General features: G+C 38.3%; 1 protein-coding gene across 2 annotated transcripts in view; it reads right to left on the bottom strand.

The window, feature by feature from the left end:
* Positions 1 to 21558, bottom strand: part of GABRA1 (gamma-aminobutyric acid type A receptor subunit alpha1) — a 203158-nt gene that overhangs the window by 94853 nt on the left and 86747 nt on the right. For both annotated transcript variants that reach the window (XM_075856303.1, XM_075856304.1), the window contains exons 3-4: positions 16382 to 16491; positions 1661 to 1728 (exon numbers count right to left, since the gene is read on the bottom strand). In XM_075856303.1, the coding sequence (XP_075712418.1) occupies positions 1661 to 1728; positions 16382 to 16491 (178 nt within the window). The remainder of the gene's footprint in view (positions 1 to 1660; positions 1729 to 16381; positions 16492 to 21558) is intronic.

Here is a 21558-nt window from a genome sequence, read left to right as displayed (position 1 = left end):
CATGCAACTTTTTGATCACTTTTTATTTCAATTTTTGTAAGACAAAGTGACCAAAAAAAATGCAATTCTGGCATCATTTTTTAGGTTGTTTTTTACGGCGTTCACTGCGCGGGGCAACTAACATAATATTTTTATAGTTCAGGTCGTTACAGAAGCGGCGATACCAAATATGTATGGTTTATAGTTTTTTTACAATAATAAATGACTTGATAAGGGAAATAGGGCGATCGTGTTTTATGTTATTACTTGAAACTTTTATTTTATTTTTTATAACTTTTTTTTTACACTTTTCTTTAGTCCCACTAGGGGACTTGCAGGTCCAACTGTTTGATTGATGTTCTAATACATTGCACTATCTATGTAGTGCAATGTATTAGAACTGTCAGTTATTTACTGACAGCAAGCCGATCAGGCTCCGGCTCCGGTCGGTGCCTAATCGGCATCCGTAATGGCAGACAGGAGGCTATTGTTAGGCCTCCTGTTGCAATAGTAGCAGTCGCCAGTCTTGCCATTGCATGGCAGGCTGCCAATTTGCTACAAACCCCTTTGATGCAGCGATTGCATTGGATCGCTGCATCGAAGGGGTTAATGGCAGGAATCGGAGCTAGCTTCTGAGCTGGAAGCTGAGCCGGCGCCATCTTGCCGATAGTACCGGAAGTCTTTTAGGCCCCGCCACCGAGCAGGGCATAGGAGGCATCCGTTGCTGGCAGACCGGGAGGTAAGTGTTAGGCCTCCGATCGCCTTTGCAGCCACCGGCAACCCAGCGATCACGTTGCTGGGGTGCCGGTGGCTAAAAACTCCTCACATGCTGCGATCTCTATTGAACGCAGCATCTGAGGGGTTAATCGGCCGGATCGGATGCTAGCTCCAGTCCTGGCTGATACCTCAGGGTGCCAGCTGTAACATACAGCTGTCACCCGGCGGTGATGGAGTGCACTATCACCGCAACCTAATGGTACTGCGCTTTGCGGGAAGCCCTTCCCAATTGTGTCGTATATATACGGTGCATGTCGGGAAGGGGTTAAAGTAGTAAAGTATTAAAAAAATATATATAAATTTGGTATCACCGTCATTGCATTGAGCCACAGAATAAAGTTAAGTTGTCGTTTTTTACCGTATGGTGAAAACCGCAAAAACGAAACACAAAAAACAATGGTGGAATTGCAGTTTTTCTAATTTCAGCCCGCAAATATTTTTTTTTAAGTTTACCAGTACATTATATGGTACTTTAAATGCTATATAGAAACTACAACTCCTCCCACAAAAGATAAGCTCTCACACCAGTCTATTAACAGAAAAATAAAGGAGTTATGACACTTGGAAGGCGGCAAGTGAAAATAAAAAATAAAAAAATGGCTCAGACATTAAGGGGTTAAATAGTAAAATAATGAAAATTATTAAAGGTTTATTATAGCTATAACTATATACCTATTTAAGATCATATGAAATCTTTAGCATATACCGAAGATATAGGTCAGCCCTGACACATGAAAAAAAAACCACATAATTTAGCCCACAGATGCCTGATAGGTAAAATTAGTCTTTACTTGTTTATTACCATATGCAAATATAATTAATCTTTCTATTCCCTTTGTGCATAGACCTTGAAGTTGAGCTCTATGAATATAGAATGTAATATAAGAAAATGCATGTGTCTTACCATATCATGATCAGAAACTGGTCCAAAGCTGGTGACGAAGATGTCTGTGTTCACTTCAGTTACACGCTCTGTTGAAGCAAGAAATGAGGATATTCAATGTCTACTAACAATCTTCATTAGATCTAAAATAGGTATTCTCACATCACCCTTAACTGGGAGCAAGGAATATATGTGATATTTATATAAAATATGCCTGCTACCATCCCAATAAATGATATAATCTCATTGTTATTCTAACTTAGTACATTTTTTTATATGAATGCACAACAATATAACACCGAGTCCACCACAGTAAAAGCAGCTCTTTACAGTGTCTATCTGATGTGGAGTCCTGAAGAGCCCTGAGTGGGAGAATCCCTCTTAAATGTCCATATATCCTATTAAGGCATATGTACAGGGGTTGTTTCATTAGGATTAAAGAGGATCTGTCACTAGTTTATTAATTCCCTATATCCTAACTAATCTAATAGGCGCTATGAGGATGATAACTACAGTGTAGTTTTTTTTTCAAAAACGTTTATTATTTGCAAAGTTATGAGCATTTTTTTTAAATGGCGATAATAGCCAAATGGGAGGTAACTCTTTCTTTTCACTCTGGGTGGTGTAATGTTTTCTGTACAACTCTGTCCAATCAGCATACAGCTTCCCCCCTTCCCTGTCCAGCAACACAGCGTGATCATTTAGATTACAGCTTCCATTCCCGACTGTGTATTCAACTGGTGATATCTCTGCTTGTATCACAGCTAGAACTGCAATTCTGTTGTCATATGAAAGATAAGAATCTCATCTTTCATATGATTAAAGATCAAGATATGGCTGTTTTAAGTGATCCCCCTTCCCTCCAGCCTGAGTGCGTCATACTGCTTGAAGCAGCTTCATGCTGACAGGACAGCGTCAGAGGCTGTGCGGTAGCTCCACCTCAGGGGAATCGCTGGTGTTACCTCCCACTTGTTTAATAAAGGCTCATTTACATATTTTAAAAAAAAGCTCATAACTTTTAAAATAATAAACTTTTTGAGACACAATTTTCACTAGTATCAGTGTGACAGCGCCTATCATATTAGTTAGGAGATTGGGCATTACTAAACTAGTGACAGAGCCTCTGTAAATTATGGAACAAATAATACAGCTGCATCACAATTAAATACTTTAAACATCGGTGGAATAGCCAACTGTTTAGTTGTAAGTGACGGATGAGGGTTAGTTCCTAAGGACTCTGTAACTAAGAAACTGTCTACCTTTACTCTGTAGCGCTACTGATCGGAGTCCAACATACAGATTGGATTTTCACCAGTCTGATCCTTTGTTTTCCCCCAGACTAAGCTGAACCTGTCTTGTAGCCATCTACAGCGACAATATGCCACCCATTTGGCGTATATTTGGCTATTTAAGTCTACAGTCACGTTATATGTATACGTCGGGAGTTTTTAGCAACAAAATGTTCATTATATATGTACTGTAGTGTGAGTCTAAATCCGGCTTTGGTATCCAAGCTTTATATATATATATATATATATATATATATATATATATATATATATAGTAATTATTAAATTGTGTACTGTGCAACATACTGACATATAATGTTTTTTCTTCCTATTTTATCATTGTAGAATGGAGAAAAAAGGAAATAAAGCCCCTATGTGGGGAGCTCCCATTGGTGAGATGTGCACAATTTGCGATGACGGAGAATAGGTTTTTCAACTTCTTATTTATTTCAAATGAATATAACATAACAAACACTAGTACAACATGCAACGCGTTTCAGCCTAGGACCTAGGTCTTCATCAGGCTTATCAAACAAAGAGACAAATATTTTCCTTTTATATCCATTAAAAGGAATTGCTTCTGGGTCAAAGGTGCGGGTGACAACTCAGAGTGGGAGTGGTAAATTCACGTTCCTCTGTTTAAAATAATAAAACTTTAAAATTGATCGTAATCAACTCACATAAAAAAGTTTATACATATAGTAAATATTCAGATTTGGGCATGGATGATCTTCTAGTGTTTTTGATCTATATTATACAAATTGAATTAAAAAGAGTTACAATCTTTTATTTCTTCAATAGATATGGGAAGAGTGAACCTAAAATATGTATTATTACTTCAAATACTATTAGCGTCTTCATTGTCATGGAGACGCTAGTCAAAAGCTCCTGAAGTGCTGGACAGCTCCCTCTGCTGCCAAACGGCTAGACTCGAAAGATGTATTGTAAGGTGCTGAAAAAATGGACAGCTCCTCCTGCATCAGGGGGGAGTTTACTGTAGGGGCGCTATTGTATTCTAAATGAAAAGCTGATCTGTATAATAACTAGTACTAATTGCATCATTTGGGAATTCTAGGTAATCAAACTGTCTTTAAGTTTTCATTTAAACCATTGGGGCTAAGGGTATTGAATTTAAATATCCAATATGATTTTCGCTTATATAAGACTGCAGATCTGTTGTCTATATTTATGTTTATTTGTTCTATAGGAAAAAAAAATAGATTTGTAAAGTCTGATTTATGATGTTGCAAAAGATGCCTTGATAGGCTGTGTCTTAGGTACCCATTTTTAGTATTAAATCTATGGCCATTCAGTCTATATTAAGGGTACGTGTAGTCCTCCCTATATATTGGATCCCACATTCACATTCTATCATATAGATTACAAAGTCTGAGCTGCAATTCATAAAAATTTTAATCATGAATGTTTCATTGGTGGTGTTAGATGTCACACTTTTCATTCCATGATCCAGACTCTGGCAGAAGAGGCAATTTTTTTTTTTGTTGCATTTATGTATACCAATTAAAAGAGGAAATAAGCTGGGAATAGTTCCAGATGTTTTATTCTTCCTTTTGAGTCTACTCGGAGCAAGTATATTTTTTATTGTTTTTCCTCTCCGAAAAGTTATGCCTGGTTTCTCTGGGATTACTTATTTTAAAGGGAATGTGTCGCTAGAATTTTTTATTTTTTTAGTTAAACAATTATTATTTAAGTGATTACACATTGTTTTGATTTTTTTACATTTTTTTTCACAAATCAGGATTATTATAAATTAGATTCTAATTTATAACATTTCCATGTGCTGGTCACTAGAGGGAACAATTCCCAAAATTGCAGCATTGGCAATGTGGTAAAGCAACCTCATTGCTTTATGCTGCAAATTTGTGGTAGACACACTCGCTCTAGTGTCCTCACACAAACCCCCCTCCCTTATTCTGGCTAGTGCCAGGAGAAGGAGGGGGTTGAATATTCAAACTAGATACAGTGCTAATCAGACTGTATAACACGAACATACACGAACGTAAAACACACTTTTCATACACAAACATAACTTACCTGCTCCTGCCGCCGCTGCCGCCTCCGCTCCTATACCTTGCATCTTCGCTTCCTTGAACATATGGCCGGAAGCCACGGCCGGAAGTCATCATCTGATTGTCCGGAAGCAGCTTCCGGTCCACATGAAAATGCCACCGTATTTTGCTCTGCTAACGAGCTTCGTTTTGGTCTGTGCGCCGTTCCCACACAGATGGCGTACGCTGCAGTGAATGGAACGGCTCCCATTCGCATTCTCTGTGGGGATGTATGTGCCGTATTCCATCTCTGTACGTGTCGTTAATCGACACATACAGAGATGAAAAAAAAATGGCAGCACCCATAGAGAAGTAAAAGTAAGAAAAAAGTAAAAAGTACAACACAAGAACACAAATAAATAAAATTTATTTTAATATCATACTAAAAGCAATATTATATTAAAATGCTTATTAAGGGATTCCCTGATTGTATTGTTATCACAGTAATATGTAGTTATAAAATTATTAGAATATTTCTTTCTTTCAGGGTCGCTGTCAGTTAAGATATATTTATTCTTCTCTATAAGACAGGTTTCTTGAATGATACTCAGATTTTTTGGGGTATGCATTTCTTATCAAATCTGAGGGATAGTTTCTTTCCTTGAATCTTTCATTTAGGATCTTTGATTGTTTTATGTATGATTCAGTAGTGGAACAATTTTTTCTTATCCGTCTATATTGACTGTGAGGTATATTTTTTGTCCACTTCTTAAAATGTGCACTGTTAAAATCTAAAAAACTATTAGTATCAACCTCTTTGAAGTGAGTTTTTGTGATAAACGCCTGACTGGTGTTGTTAATTTCCAGATCCAATTTTTTAGATTTAAATAATTTCATTAGAAAGATGACCCTCAAACGTTATTTTCTAATAGAAGAAAGGAGAAACACGTCACTCGAGTTAGTAACACAAACAGAAGATATATACACACATTTACCCGTACAAGGGAAATCCAGATTTTATCCAATGCATCACAGAGGGAATTTTTTAGAGACTTTCTATACACTAGTATCTAACGATATAAAAAAAAACTAGGTAAGAACTTTAAGGGCAAAAATAATTTGAAACTATGCGAAATGAGAGCATTAAAATCACTACAAAACAATACTAACATAGTGATTAGAGCGGCTGACAAAGGAGGAAGCATAGTGATTCAGGATAGAGAGGTGTACATAAAAGAAGCCATAGAATAATATCTGATCCTGAATACTATGAAACTCTAACCACAGACCCTAGTAAAAAAAAATATGAAGAAGAATATAATCTATTAATAAAAGAGAATTATGAAAAGGGAATCATAAATAAAAAGAGAGGGACTTCCTAACCGTACCAGTCCCAGCACTACCGTTTTTTTACCACGTGCCAAAGGTCCACAAAGATAAGATCAATCCACCAGGAAGCCTGATAATATCAGGTATAAATTCTCTTACCAGTCAATTATCTATCTATATAGATATGCACCTCCAAAATATAGTTATTAAACTACTGTCACACTTGAAAGACTCAACAAGCCTTATCAGAGACCTGAAAAAACTTAATTGGCAGGAAGACCACCTCAAGATGACACTAGATGTCACAGCATTATATTCCAATATAGACCACAATTTGAGTTTAGAAGCCACAAAACATAAATACGCAAGCAAAATATATAAGCAAGTAAAAGGTACAGCTATGGGGACTCGGGTCGCACCGGGTTATGCAATTCTGTTTATGGGGCACTTTGAATAGTTACATATATTAAACAATCATCCATATTGCAAAAATATTGTATACTATCGTAGATATATTGATGACCTGTTTTTCATACACTCGGGGTCATCAGATGATGCAGGTAAATTTGTTCATGACTTGAATACTAACAACTTGGGTATAAAATTTACCCCCACGATATCGGAAACAAGTATAATTTTCTAGGATCTGGAAATTAACAACACCAATCAGGGGTTTATCACAAAAACTCACTTCAAAGAGGTTGATACTAATAGTTCTTTAGATTTTAACAGTGCACATTTTAAGAAGAGGACAAAAAATATACCTCACAGTCAATATAGACGGGTAAGAAAAAAATTATTCCACTACTGAATCCTACATAAAACAATCAAAGATCCTAAATGAAAGATTCAGGAGAAGAATAAATATATGTTAACTGACAGCGAGCCTGAAAGAAATATTCTAATAATTTTATAACTACATATAACTGCGATAACAATACAATCAGGGAATCCCTTAATAAGCATTTTAATTTAAAAAAAAAATAATGAAAAATATACTTGCTCCGAGTAGACTCAGAAGGAAGAATAAAACATCTGGAACTATTCCCAGCTTGTTTCCTCTTTTAATTGGTATATATAAATGCAACACAAAAAAATTGCCTTTGCTGCCAGAGTCTTGATCATGGAATGAAAAGTGTGACATCTAACACCACCAATGAAACATTCATGATTAAAACTTTTATGAATTGCAGCTCAGACTTTGTAATCTATATGGTAGAATGTCAATGTGAGATCCAATATATAGGGAGGACTACACGTACCCTTAGATGTAGACTGCATGGCCATAGATTTAATACTAAAAATGGGTACCTAAAACACAGCCTATCAAGGCATCTTTTGCAACATCATAAATCAGACTTTACAAATCTATTTTTTTTTCCTATAGAACAAATAAACATAAACATAGACAACAGATCTGCAGTCTTATATAAGCGAGAATCATATTGGATATTTAAATTCAATACCCTTAGCCCCAATGGTTTAAATGAAAACTTAAAGACAGTTTGATTACCTAGAATTCCCAAATGATGCAATTAGCACTAGTTGCTATACAGATCAGCTTTTCATTTAGAATACAATAGCGCCCCTACAGTAAACTCCCCCCTGATGCAGGAGGAGCTGTCCATTTTTTCAGCACCTTACAATACATCTTTCGAGTCTAGCCGTTTGGAAGCAGAGGGAGCTGTCCAGCACTTCAGGAGCTTTTGACTAGCGTCTCCATGACAATGAAGACGCTAATAATATTTTAAGTAATAATACATAGTTTAGGTTCACTCTTCCCATATCTATTGAAGAAATAAAAGATTGTAACTCTTTGTAATTCTATTTTTAGAATATAGATCGAAAACACTAGGAGATCATCCATGCCCATATCAGAATATGTGATAGTTCATGGATAAAATCTACTGTAACTGTTTTTTTATATTTTTTATCTTTTCACATGATTTTAATATTGTCATATTTACTATGTGTATAAACATTTTTATATAAGTTGATTACGATCAATTTTAAAGTTTTATTATTTTAAACAGAGAAACAGGAGTTTACCACTCCCACTCTGAGTTGTCACCCGCACCTTTGACCCAGAAGCAATTCCTTTTAATAGATATAAAAGGAAAGTATTTGTTTCTTTGTTTGATAAGCCTGATGAAGACCTAGGTCCTAGGTCGAAAGTCGTAGCATATTGTACTAGTGTTTGTTATTTTATATTCATTTGAAATAAATAAGAAGTTGAAAAACCTATTCTCCGTCATCGCAAATTGTACACATCTCACCAACGGGAGTGCCCCACATAGAAGCTTTATTTCCTTTTTTCTCCATTCTACAATTACTGGACGCTGGAAGGATCCCTTTCTTCAGGAAACAGATAGCCAGAGTCAGCTCCAAAGTCCAGAAAACCACGGTGTACAGAGGTCTTTGAGATCCGATATGCGAAAAAGTTGAGTTGTGCCGACCATCCAGCACAAGCTCATCAGGTGAGCCTTTATGTATCACAAATTCACCATTGCACCCATGGTCTAAACGTTATTACCCTAGAGGAGCGCCGTATATGTCCCATTTTTGTCTCCATTAAGCATTATTTTATCATTGTGATATGGGTTTGTGAATGAAGAAGAATAATAGTAACCCAGGACAACACCAAACTATTAGAGCATCTGTCATGCTAGTCGCACAGTCAATGTACTGGGCTGACTGGAGGGTCTCTACCATTGTGATCCCCTGATGTACATCCTTTCTCTAAGAAAAAAGCTGAGACCAAGACAGGGTCATTAAGTCATTGCACGTAGGATCCTACATGTACTTTTGTTCAAAATCAGCAGATGCATGCTACAATTCTAATAAAACAGTTTCCAGTTTACATATTGAATATATTTCACAAAACAGGCAATGCAACAGTGTGCAAAAATAAAATAAAAAATTTGTCTAGATAACCCTTTCGCTGCTGGGACACTTTCACACTTTGAAACACAAATAAAACCTGAATTATAAAATAAAAAATTATTATTGCCCATACTAGACACTTGGCACATTGTGAAAATGCCACCCAGCACTTTTAGAATTATGAGCGCCTTTATGCAATTTTGCATCAAAAAGTAATGTTCTGTAAAAAAAAATGCATAAAAATTCATGTTTGTGGCAAATCGTCTGACCCAAGCAGAGACTTAGGGTATGTTCACATGACTTAGCAAAATACATCTGAAAATACGGAGCTGTTTTCAAGCGAAAACAGCTCCTGATTTTCAGACGTTTTTGTAGCAACTCGCATTTTTCGCGGCATATTTTACGGTCGTTCCTGGAGCTGTTTTTCAATGGAGTCAATGAAAAACGGCTCCAAAAACGTCCCAAGAAATGACCTGCACTTCTTTTTACACGGCGTCTTTTTACGCACCGTATTTTGAAAACAACGCGTAAAATTACGCCTCGTGGGAACAGAACACTGTAAATCCAATTGCAAGCAGTGGGCAGATGTTTGGAGGCGTAATGGTGCCGTTTTATCAGGTGTACTTCGAAGCATAAACGGCCAGAATTACGTCTGAAAACACATCGTGTGAACATACCCTAAGATGCAAAACAACTCCTAAAGATTAAAATAAGGATGCCAATTATGCCAATGTCTACATATACATATCTTCGAAAAATCATCAGAACTGAAGAGACCAAAAATCTCCATGATCCAGATGCCAGTGACAAGGTTGACAAATGTCCTTATTAGACACAGGGGAGGGGGAAGGATTGATTAGATGTGCACCTGTGATCTTCTCACCCCTGTAGAAGAAAAAAAATGCTAAATATGACAGTCAAAGAGATCACATATCCCCTCACATTGGTAAGTTTGGTGAAAAAAAGTCCCTGGAAAATTGAGGCCAGTATAATTTAAAAAATAAGATTCTGCTTTAAATTGCTACCAAGATGTAAGCTTAAGTCCCTATAATCTAGCCGTGGCAAGTGTTTAAAATCATAACGGATTAGGCTACATTCACATCTACGTCAAGGCTCTGTTCATGGGTTCCGTTGGAGCTTTCGGACGGAATGTACTGCGGGTTTCAGGTTGGATACGCTGCATGATTTTTACGCAGCATTTCTGCCCCGTGGCAAATGGCAGATGGCAATTTCATGTGCACAGTATTCAGAGTACACACTTAACCTAAACTGTGTACCAACATATGGTGCTTCTATAAACAATGTTATTAGAGGGGAATACCTATGTAATAGGGTGTGCTATAAAGCATGAACATTTTTATATATATATATATATATATATATATATATATATATATTCTCACAGAATGTATGAAAAAAGACCTGCATGTCTAAAATCAGAAGTACACGGGGGTACAATATGTTCCCATAGAATTCCATTGTATTTTATTCTTTGTTTGATGCTGCTTACAAAATAGTACTACATTTATGTTGGAAGCATTTTCCTTAACTTCATCATCATCATCATTATTATTATTATTATTATTATTGGTATTATTATTATTATTATCATATTAATATGCCTAAAGAGTACAAAACAAAACCACATATTTAATGGCCTTAATTTATGAAGCTCACTTGCACAAACTAAAACATTGTATAAAAGGTCCATACAGGGCAGTTTGTGGCAAGTTTTGATAACTATAATCCTCTATTTGTATCCACAGGCACATACAGTGAAGGAAATAAGTATTTGATCCCTTGCTGATTTTGTAAGTTTGCCCACTGTCAAAGACATGAACAGTCTAGAATTTTTAGGCTAGGTAAATTTTACCAGTGAGAGATAGATTATATATATAAAAAAAAACAAAACAGAAAATCACATTCTCAAAATTATATATATTTATTTGCATTGTGCACAGGGAAATAAGTATTTGATCCCTTTGGCAAACAAGACTTAATACTTGGTGGCAAAACCCTTGTTGGCAAGCACAGCAGTCAGACGTTTTTAGTAGTTGATGATGAGGTTTGCACACGTTAGATGGAATTTTGGCCCACTCCTCTTTGCAGATCATCTGTAAATCATTAAGATTTCGAGGCGGTCGCTTGGCAACTCGGATCTTCAGCTCCCTCCATAAGTTTTCGATGGGATTAAGGTCTGGAGACTGGCTAGGCCACTCCATGACCTTAATGTGCTTATTTTTGAGCCACTCCTTTGTTGCCTTGGCTGTATGTTTCGGGTCATTGTCGTGCTGGAAGACCCAGCCACGAGCCATTTTTAATGTCCTAGTGGAGGGAAGGAGGTTGTCACTCAGGATTTGACGGTACATGGTTCCATCCATTCTCCCATTGATGCGGTGAAGTAGTCCTGTGCCCTTAGCAGAGAAACACCCCCAAAACATAATGTTTCCACCTCCATGCTTGACAGTGGGGACGGTGTTCTTTGGGTCATAGGCATTTCTCTTCCTCCAAAAACGGTGAGTTGAGTTAATGCCAAAGAGCTCAATTTTAGTCTCATCTGACCACAGCACCTTCTCCCAATCACTCTCAGAATCATCCAGATGTTCATTTGCAAACTTCAGACGGGCCTGTACATGTGCCTTCTTGAGCAGGGGGACCTTGCGGGCACTGCAGGATTTTAATCCATTACGGCGTAATGTGTTACCAATGGTTTTCTTGGTGACTGTGGTCCCAGCTGCCTTGAGATCATTAACAAGTTCCCCCCGTGTAGTTTTCGGCTGAGCTCTCACCTTCCTCAGGATCAAGGATACCCCACGAGGTGAGATTTTGCATGGAGCCCCAGATCGATGTCGATTGACAGTCATTTTGTATGTCTTCCATTTTCTTACTATTGCACCAACAGTTGTCTCCTTCTCACCCAGCGTCTTACTTATGGTTTTGTAGCCCATTCCAGCCTTGTGCAGGTCTATGATCTTGTCCCTGACATCCTTAGAAAGCTCTTTGGTCTTGCCCATGTTGCAGAGGTTAGAGTCAGACTGATTAATTGAGTCTGTGGACAGGAGTCTTTTATACAGGTGACCATGTAAGACAGCTGTCTTTAATGCAGGCACCAAGTTGATTTGGAGCGTGTAACTGGTCTGGAGTAGGCTGAACTCTTAATGGTTGGTAGGGGATCAAATACTTATTTCTCTGTGCACAATGCAAATAAATATATATATAATTTTGACTATGTGATTTTCTTTTTTTTTTTTATATATAATCTATCTCTCACTGGTAAAATTAACCTAGCCTAAAAATTCTAGACTGTTCATGACTTTGACAGTGGGCAAACTTACAAAATCAGCAAGGGATCAAATACTTATTTCCTCCACTGTACATGTACGACTGAAGTAACATACACCAGCCAGTCTTAAGTAGCACACAATGCAGGCTAATAATAAGCAGGTAATAGTAATGGTTCATTCTTAATATCTATGGGCCAATAAAGCGGCTGTGTCAGGGTACTGTGTCGTGCGGCCAAGTACCGCAGGTGCCGCAGTTTTGCTTTCCAGTTTTTAGCCATGCGGTTTGTACAAGAGAAGAACATTGCAAAACCTCTGCAATATATGGTGAAACCGCGAGCAATTTTGCAGCACAGCACACTACCGCCGCACGTGTATGGGCACCCTAAGCAGTGCTTCAGAGACGGTAACACCTATTAGCCATATGCTTTAATTTACCAAAAAACTACTTGTATACATGCTTATGCTTATTTTATATACAAAATAGTGGTTGTGATATAAATGAAATAACTGAGGCAATGGACCGTGACAGCGTACGTTACATTATGTGTACTCATAAACTAAGCTGTACTATGACATTCACTACACATCATATCTGTCCTTGAGCTTAAAGAAAAAGGGGCACTCTTACACCATTAAGAGAAAATATAGTTAATATGCCACAACACTTTTGTAGACAATGAGACTCACAGTATAAATTCTATCAATCTATGACAAAAAAAATTGCACAGCTATGTCAGAAAAACTGGAACATATTTACCAATGTTCTGTGCTATTTTTTATACTATGTGGGAAGGTTGTTGTAGTATTGATGCATACATATGAATTTATTACACCAGATGGTAATAAAAAAGAAACACATGTACAATATGTCAAGCTAGAGTGGCAGAACTAACAGTCACTCCCTTTAGTAAGGCTTCGATCACATCTACGTTGGGGTCCCGTTCTGACGTTCCGTCTGAGCTTTCCGTCAGAACGGTACCCTGAACAGACACAAACTGACACGAACGGAAACCAGAGTTTTTCGTTTCCATCACTATTGATTTCAATGGTGACGGATCCGGTGCCTATGGTTTCCATTTGTGTCTGTTATTTTTCCAGAAACAGCGCCACACTTATAGGTTATGTCTGGTATTGCAGCTCATCACCATTCACAATTTTCTTGAGTATTTTTTTTGTTTTTTTATGAAGTATTTATAAGCTCTAATAAAATTTATCATTAACTCAAAGTTTTCTAAGGGTATCTTAACACACAGACTGGGGTTGTTTCTGCCACATGGGCATAGATTTCTGTAAACATCATTCAAAAGAATATGACAGTCACATAAAATTCTGCAATAAATATGCCATGTGTAAACACACCCTTAGGCTCTTTTCACACCACGATTATGGGCTATGTCAGAAGGATATGTTAGAGAAGAAGATTCTTTGATTGGTAGTTCAGCAGGTGACATATGCTGGTTGGGTTAATTTCACTTGAAGTAACTGGTTTTTCGGCTCAATGCTCGCAAACTTATACACCAAACATATCCATAAACGTCTATGGGCCCGGAGTATGCCAAAAAAGTGTACTTTTGGTATACTTCGGGTGGTATTCATCAGAATACTCTTTTTTTACTGTAATAAAAGTGTAGTGAACTATACTTTTCAAAAAAGAGAGATGCTCCAACAAAATGTATAATGAATATTCTATGTTTACTGTATAATTGGAATCAATGGGTGATATATGTTACTGTGCTGCTTACAGTTGCATACCTCTGGACTATACCTTCTGTGTATAGATCAGAAGATTTACCCAATATACACTGAATGGCCACTTTTTTAGAGAAACCCATCTAGTAGTATTAGACCTTCTTTGGCCTTCAGAATCACAACAATTCATTTTGGCATAGATTCCATTAGGAGTTGAAATAGTTCTGCATTAATATTGACCTATGCGGATAGGGTAGCTTCTTTCAGTTGCCACTAAAGTGTCCTTCTGTCATACGTAAACAGCTGCCATGAAAGGTTGATCTTGGTCGGCCACAATGCTTAGGTAAGCCGGACTGTTCAAACGTCCATACACAGGTATCAGGGGACCCAAGAAAACATTCTTCACACCATTTCTCCAACTCCACCAGCCTAAACTGTTGACACCTGACAGGAAGAGTTCATATCTTCATACTGCTTACCATAGAAATCTGGATTCATCTGACCAGGTGATGTTTTCCAATGCTCAGGGATCCAATTTTGGCGCTCTTTTGTCCATTGGAGTCCCGTAATTCTGTTTCAAATGGCTCTCGAATTGGCTCTTATAGCCCATCCGTGCTAAGAAACGATGAGGTGTGCATTTTAACACATTAATTGGAGCACCAGCGTAGTATTTGGCTGCAATCTTCTTGAATGTTCACCGCCTGTTTGTCAGAACAATTCTTGACATCCTCCTCTAAAGGGGGTTTTACACTAGGCAGTTATCGTGCAGACGAGCGCTAATAGAACGCTCACTGCCGATAATTGCCCTGCGTAAACAGGGCAGCAATCAGCAGATGAATGAGCAAATGCTCAATCATCTGCTGGTCGCATCGTTTTAAAAAAGTTAAATATTATCGTTGTCGGCAGCACATCTTCCTGTGTAAACAGGGAGACGCACTGTCGACATGATAATAATGTATGGGGACGAGCGATCCGAGTAACGACCGCTCGTCCTCATTAACAGCTCCGTGTGACAGGAGCAAACGAGCGCTGATTAATGATGTCTCGTTGATCGGTGCTCGCTACACCTGCCGATTATCAGCTGGTGTAAAAGGACCTTCAACCCTTTTCGTCAACGAGTTGTAGCCGTTCACAGAATCCCCTTTTGCTGGATGTTTTTCCTCGATAACACCATTCTCGGTTTGCTCTTGACAACACAGCATGAGAAAACTTCTCGATTGGCAGTTTTTGAAATGCTGTCCCTGGCCAGTCTAGCACTGATGACCAAGCATCATAAGAAATCGCTCAAATCACTCGATCTTCACATTCTAATGTGGACTCAACTGATTCAAGGAAAACGTGCTCACTTGATTTTATGCTGCACTCCGGGGTCACGTAATTTTCATACAGGGAGGATTTAATCGTGAAAGGGCAGGTGTCTATAATAAAATGTATATGCCAGATGAATACCAAAAGTATGGTGTGTACTGAGCTTTAATTTTAACTGTGGGATAAACTTATAAGTAAGTGGTTGCAATCTGCTCTTTGTGTTGGAAATGTAACTAACAAGAAATAAACTTTAAGTTTTTGACTGGATTCATGATGTGTTGGACTTTACCTAATAGGGTGCGATCACACGTGTTGTACCTTACCTTGTATTTTTATGCTGCAGAAAACTGTACAATGTTCAATGGAATTTTTTTGGGCCATTTTGCCATATACTGTACGTACCTTGTAAAGTATTTTTATGCTGTGGAAATACAAAGCAAGTATGCCATGTGTGACTGCACCCCTAGGGTTTATTCATACATTGTGGTCATATTTCAGATTATTGAAGCGATTTTGCAGCTATTGGTGCAAAAATGCTGTGTTTTGTCGCTATTTTGTGAAACTCAGCTTAAAAAAAAGCTATATCACTGTGACGTGTGAATACCTTATAACCCTTCAATGGTGCCTAGCAAGTCAATGCACGCCACAGCAGTGGCAGGTTAGACTTATCATCTACTAAATACTGTATAGGAATACAGTTACATTTGATTTTTGAATACAGTTAAGCATTCTTTTTTTTAGAAAGAAAATGAAAAAAAACAAAAACTTAATTGTATGCCAAAACATGGTGTGAATATAGCCTAAGATTCCAAGTAAAACATTACCAATTACTAATAAAATAGAAGTTTATTTATATTTCTAAACGGAAAGACACAAATTTAGCCATTTTTGTGCAGAATGCAAGAAACTATGGAGTTATAGACAATTGCATAGTCAATAATAATTACCAACCTCCCAGTCCTGGTCTTAAGCGGTTATCATAGCCATCTAGCAGACGGTCGAGGATCCTTGTGAAAACTGTGGTATTGTCTCTAATCTCATCCTGTGTGCTTTGTCCACAACTGAAATTACAGGACATTGAAAAAAATATATTATTAAGCATTGAGCCGAATACAATCCTGCCATCAGTAATTCTAAAATCTGCTTATCCTTACTTATGCTGATTCAGAGCCACAAAATCTCTTCTATTCAGCCAGATTGTCATTCCAATGCAATTACTGCTAAAGATGGACCCCTAACTCTCTTAGCTTTTTACTATTTTTAATCAATGTATCACTCAGTCCTTAATACTGTGAATCCCACTGAAAGAATGTGACTGCTAGTCCTAGTAAGGCGTATTTATAATGCCTGGTAGGATCATGTGCTCATGCCTTCAAGACACATTTATGTGATACATGTAGAACATGGGATGGTTACAAATTGCACCATTAAGTTTAATCAATTATTGCCAGTTGAAGGGCTTATTAACACATATTTATCACATAACTTGACGTCCTCATCAACATTTAGCACAACATAACATAAGTTGAAGTGTGCTCAAACTATAGGTACAGAAAATTGCTAACCCCTAGCAAAACTGATATCATATAACTATATGTTATAAAAGTGTCTTGTCTACAGCGCCAGCATAGTACAATAAGGATTTGTGCAAAAACGTGTTCTGTCATTGCGAAAAAAAATATTGAGGTTCTATGAGAAAAAGGGTATTTTTCCATAAACATTGCCACTCTTGCCACTGGGCTGTGACTAGTATTGCAGTTAAGCCTCTTTCAGCTTAGTGAAGTTAAGCTGCAATACCAGGAACAGACCCTGGACAATGGTGATGCTATTTCTGTGGGGAAGAAAAGCAACCCCTTTTAAATTGCAAAAAAGGCAAACAAGTACCTTCACATAGAAAGAATATTTATTACATGCAGAGTATGTAGGCTCATTGTGAAGTGTGGTTCAATTTTTGCAGAATAATATGCGACTACCATCTAAACAGCTCTTTTGAGCTCTGATACAGCACGTGATGATCATAGACCTGTGAATGACATGGTTCCTCCCCCAAGCTCCCCCCCCCCGGTTCACTAGAGCCAAACATTGTTTTTTATACTACAAAATTCCTTCGTTTTTATACTCTGCAAATTTTTGAATAAAGTTGCATAACTTTTTAAATGGTTTGTCCTGTTTTAGATCTACCCACCAGGATCTACCCTTTCAATTAACCATCTCACTCAAACCCCAATGTTTCTGCTACAGCTATGAGCTATGACAGCTACATTTTATGACTCCATTTAATAAAAAATAATAAATGGGGTGTCTCAAGTCGACAACCCCTATCTATTTGCCATACTAGGGCATAAAGATGTCTATAACAATGGCTGCCGCTCTGGAGGACTCGAGCAGTCTATGTAATGTACAGTATGGACAGTCTATGTAATGTACAGTATGGACAGCCATTAATCTGAATGGCTGCAATGTAATACTACATTTTCCCTGCACCGGCCACTGCCGAGAAAAATGTCTGTCTGACCACAAAATCAACTGGGAGCTGGACCCATAGAAATTTTATTTTTCCAGTGGTTCCTCAAGTCAGAAAATGTTGGGAAACTCTGTACTAGGCTACAGGATCATGCCGACTTACGCAAGGATCCCTGGGGGAAAAGAGAGAAAAAAATATAGTGAACCATATAAGGCGCTGCTTGTATAATGAAGGAAGGAAATTAGTTATTGAGATAGCATTAGATTTATTGCAAGAGGCCACGTGTTTCAATGCTGAACCAGCATCATCATCAGGCCAAGTAACTATATACTTCATACTTGGCCTCACAATGATGCTGGTTCAGCGTTGAAACGCGTAGCCTCTTGCAATAAATCTTATGCTACCTCCAATTTCCTACCACCTTTATACCAGCAGCGCCGTATATGGTTCACTATATTTTTTTCTCTCTCTTCCACAAATAATCCTAGCGGTCATTAACTCTAGTTACCAGTTTTGAACAACAGCGGTTTTATGGTCCTCTTATAGCCCTTTACAGAGTTGGGCTTATGGCTGGACAACCTTAAGAGGTCAGCACAATTATCTGTCCTATTCCCTATATTACTCCTGGTGATCTGCACTATAAGGCGCCATGCTTTTTTCGCTTTTACTTCTACGCAAGGAACACGTCGTGGAGCAGTTCGTCGTGGCAACGGGGCCTAGGTAAGTACAGTTTTTTGTTTTGTTTTGGGGCACTGTCTACAAGGGGGAGGTGGGGGGCTGTATGGCACTGTCTACATGGGGGAGGTGGTGGATTATGGCACTGTCTACAGGGAGGCACTATGTATTCCTATAGATGGAAATAATAAAATCTGCAAATCATACATGGTTTCAATTTCTGTGCAGAATGTTTCCGCTGCGGAAATACTTTCAGTAGCGTTTTCTGTATCTTTTGCATATTTTTGAGGCAGAATACCATCATAGACAATCATCATAGACTTCGATGTTATGTGAAATTCCGCTCTAAGGCCTGATTTACACGAGCGTGTGCGTTTTGCGCACGCAAAAAACGCGGCGTTTTGCGTGCGCAAAAGGCACATAACAGCTCCGTGTGTCATCAGCATATGATGCGCGGCTGCGAGATTTTCGCGCAGCCGCCATCATTATGACACTCCGTTTGGATGTTTGTAAACAGAAAAGCACGTGGTGCTTTTCTGTTTACATTCAGAGTTTGACAGCTGTTGCGCGAATCACGCAGTTCGCACGGAAGTGCTTCCGTGCGGCATGCGTGATTTTCAAGCACCCATTGACTTCAATGGGTGCGTGATGCGCGAACAGTGCACAAAGATAGGACATGTCGTGAGTTTTTTTCAGCGGACTCACGCTGAGCAAAACTCACGGACTGTCTGCATGCCCCCATAGACTAATATAGGTGCGTACGACACTCGTGAAAAGCACACGCGTCGCACGCACGTATATCATGCTCGTGTAAACGAGGCCTAAAATACGCAATACAAATCTGCAGCAATATTCGCAACAAAGTTCCCAAAAGTAATTCTGCTGTGGAGAATTACTGATACTTTTTTGGGGCGTATTTTTACACCACATGTGTTTGCACCATAACAGATATATCCCAGAAGGAATTGAATACAACTAAAATTAGCCTATGGAATACTGAACTATAGAAAACATGAACTGAGTAAGATGACCGGCATTATTCATTCATATTGATGTATGGTACTGGTCTATTTCTGCCAGGTCCAAAAAGGAATTTATTATTATACATTATTATATCTAATAACACCTTAAGGGAGAAACATATTTTGGCGTTAAGGACAGAACTAATGTTTTCTAATTTACATGTTCGCATATTTCGGCAACCATAACTTTTACATTTTTAAGATTTTATAGCTTTTTGAGGCTTTATTTTCTGTCTTTGTTGTTTTTTTGTATTTGAATCTATTCACCTTTATTGTATGGGTTGTTACAAGTTTGGGGATATGAAATATAATTTTTTTTACTGTTTTGAAATTTTTATTTAATAATAATATTTTATTTTTTTAAAACATGCTTATTGTAATTTTTTTCTCTGCATTTTTATTTTCATTTATTTTACCTAATTGCTTTTTATTACCCTTTATCTTTTATCCCATAAGGGATAAATATCTGTAAGACATTACATTAAAGCATAGACATCTGTTAGAACATACCTAAGGGCTTGTGTTAGTTTCTGGGTTGTCAGTATAAAACAAGCAGCTAAACTCCTTCTGGTGATTATGCAGGCACAGCTGCAGCCAGGGCCGTCCGTTGGGCAGAGGAAGCAGGCCCTGCACATACTGCCACCATCTCCATCAGGGCCCTTAATATACTTATCCTTTCACTGCTCCGGAGCCAGGTTCTCTTCACCTCAAGGCGATGCCCTACAGAAATAGGAGGTTATATGCGTGGCAGCACGGCGCAAATAATGTCCTGGTGCTGAATGGCATCGGATCCCAGTGCTGCCCCTGGAGGTGTAGAGGACCCGATTCAGGAGCAGTGACTGGGTAAGTTTATGATGGATACTGTCTGCTAAGGCCTTGTATGTAAGCCTGTCATGTGTGATACTTTCTGAAGGGACCATGTATCTAAGCCTATCATGTATTATACTTTCTGCTCGGGCCCTGCATCTAAGCCTTTCATGTGTGATACTGTCTACTGTCCCTGTATATCTAAGCCTATCATGTGTGATACTGTCTTCTAGGGCCCTGTATCTAAGCTTATCATGCATGATACTGTCTGCTGGGGCCCTGTATCTAAGCCTATAATGTGTGATACTGTTGGCTGTAGTTCTGTATCTAAGCCTATCATGTGTGATACTGTCTGCTGGGGCCCTGTATCTAAGCCTATAATGTGTGATACTGTTGGGTGCAGTTCTGTATCTAAGCCTATCATGTGTGATACTGTCTGCTAGGGCTCTGTATCTAAGAATATCAAGTGTTCATGAAATAAATAAATTAAATGAACAGCATGGGGGTCACCCCCACAAATCTTATCTAGTGGCTTGCTAAGCAACCTGGTGGCTGGTTGTCCCTAAAACAAGCAGACCCTACGCTGTTGGTCTACTTGTTCTGGTGGAAATCTGTCCGGGCTGTGTAGTGCTGCTATTGGTTGAGTAATTGGGGCAGCAAACTGAATGAAAATTATTTCATTATTTATTTACTAGTTTTATTCTGTAAAAGAGCACGGAGAATCGTAAACGTTTTATTTATTCATATATTTCTTTCTTTGACTATGCTGTACCATAAAGTTAACCCTTGCCCTGGGCAACCAAAAAGGCTAAGGATAGCGTTGGCTACTGTGCATACATGTATGCCATTTAAGGGTATGTGCACACGTAGTGACCAAAAACGTCTGAAAATACAGAGCTGTTTTCAAGGGAAAACAGCCCCTGATTTTCAGACGTTTTTTGAGCAACTCGCGTTTTTCGCGCCGTTTTCGCAGCGTTTTTTACGTCCGTTTTTGGAGCTGTTTTCATTGGAGTCTATGAGAAAACAGCTCCAAAAACGTCCAAAGAAGTGTCCTGCACTTCTTTTGACGAGGCTGTATTTTTATGCGTCGTCGTTTGACAGCTGTCAAACGACGACGCGTAAATTACAGGTCGTCTGCACAATACGTCGGCAAACCCATT

This window comes from Rhinoderma darwinii, chromosome 3 (assembly GCF_050947455.1).
Source record: "Rhinoderma darwinii isolate aRhiDar2 chromosome 3, aRhiDar2.hap1, whole genome shotgun sequence".
NCBI lineage: Eukaryota > Metazoa > Chordata > Amphibia > Anura > Rhinodermatidae > Rhinoderma > Rhinoderma darwinii.
Note: the sequence above shows the minus strand (reverse complement) of the source record. Positions and strands in the feature narration are given on the sequence as shown.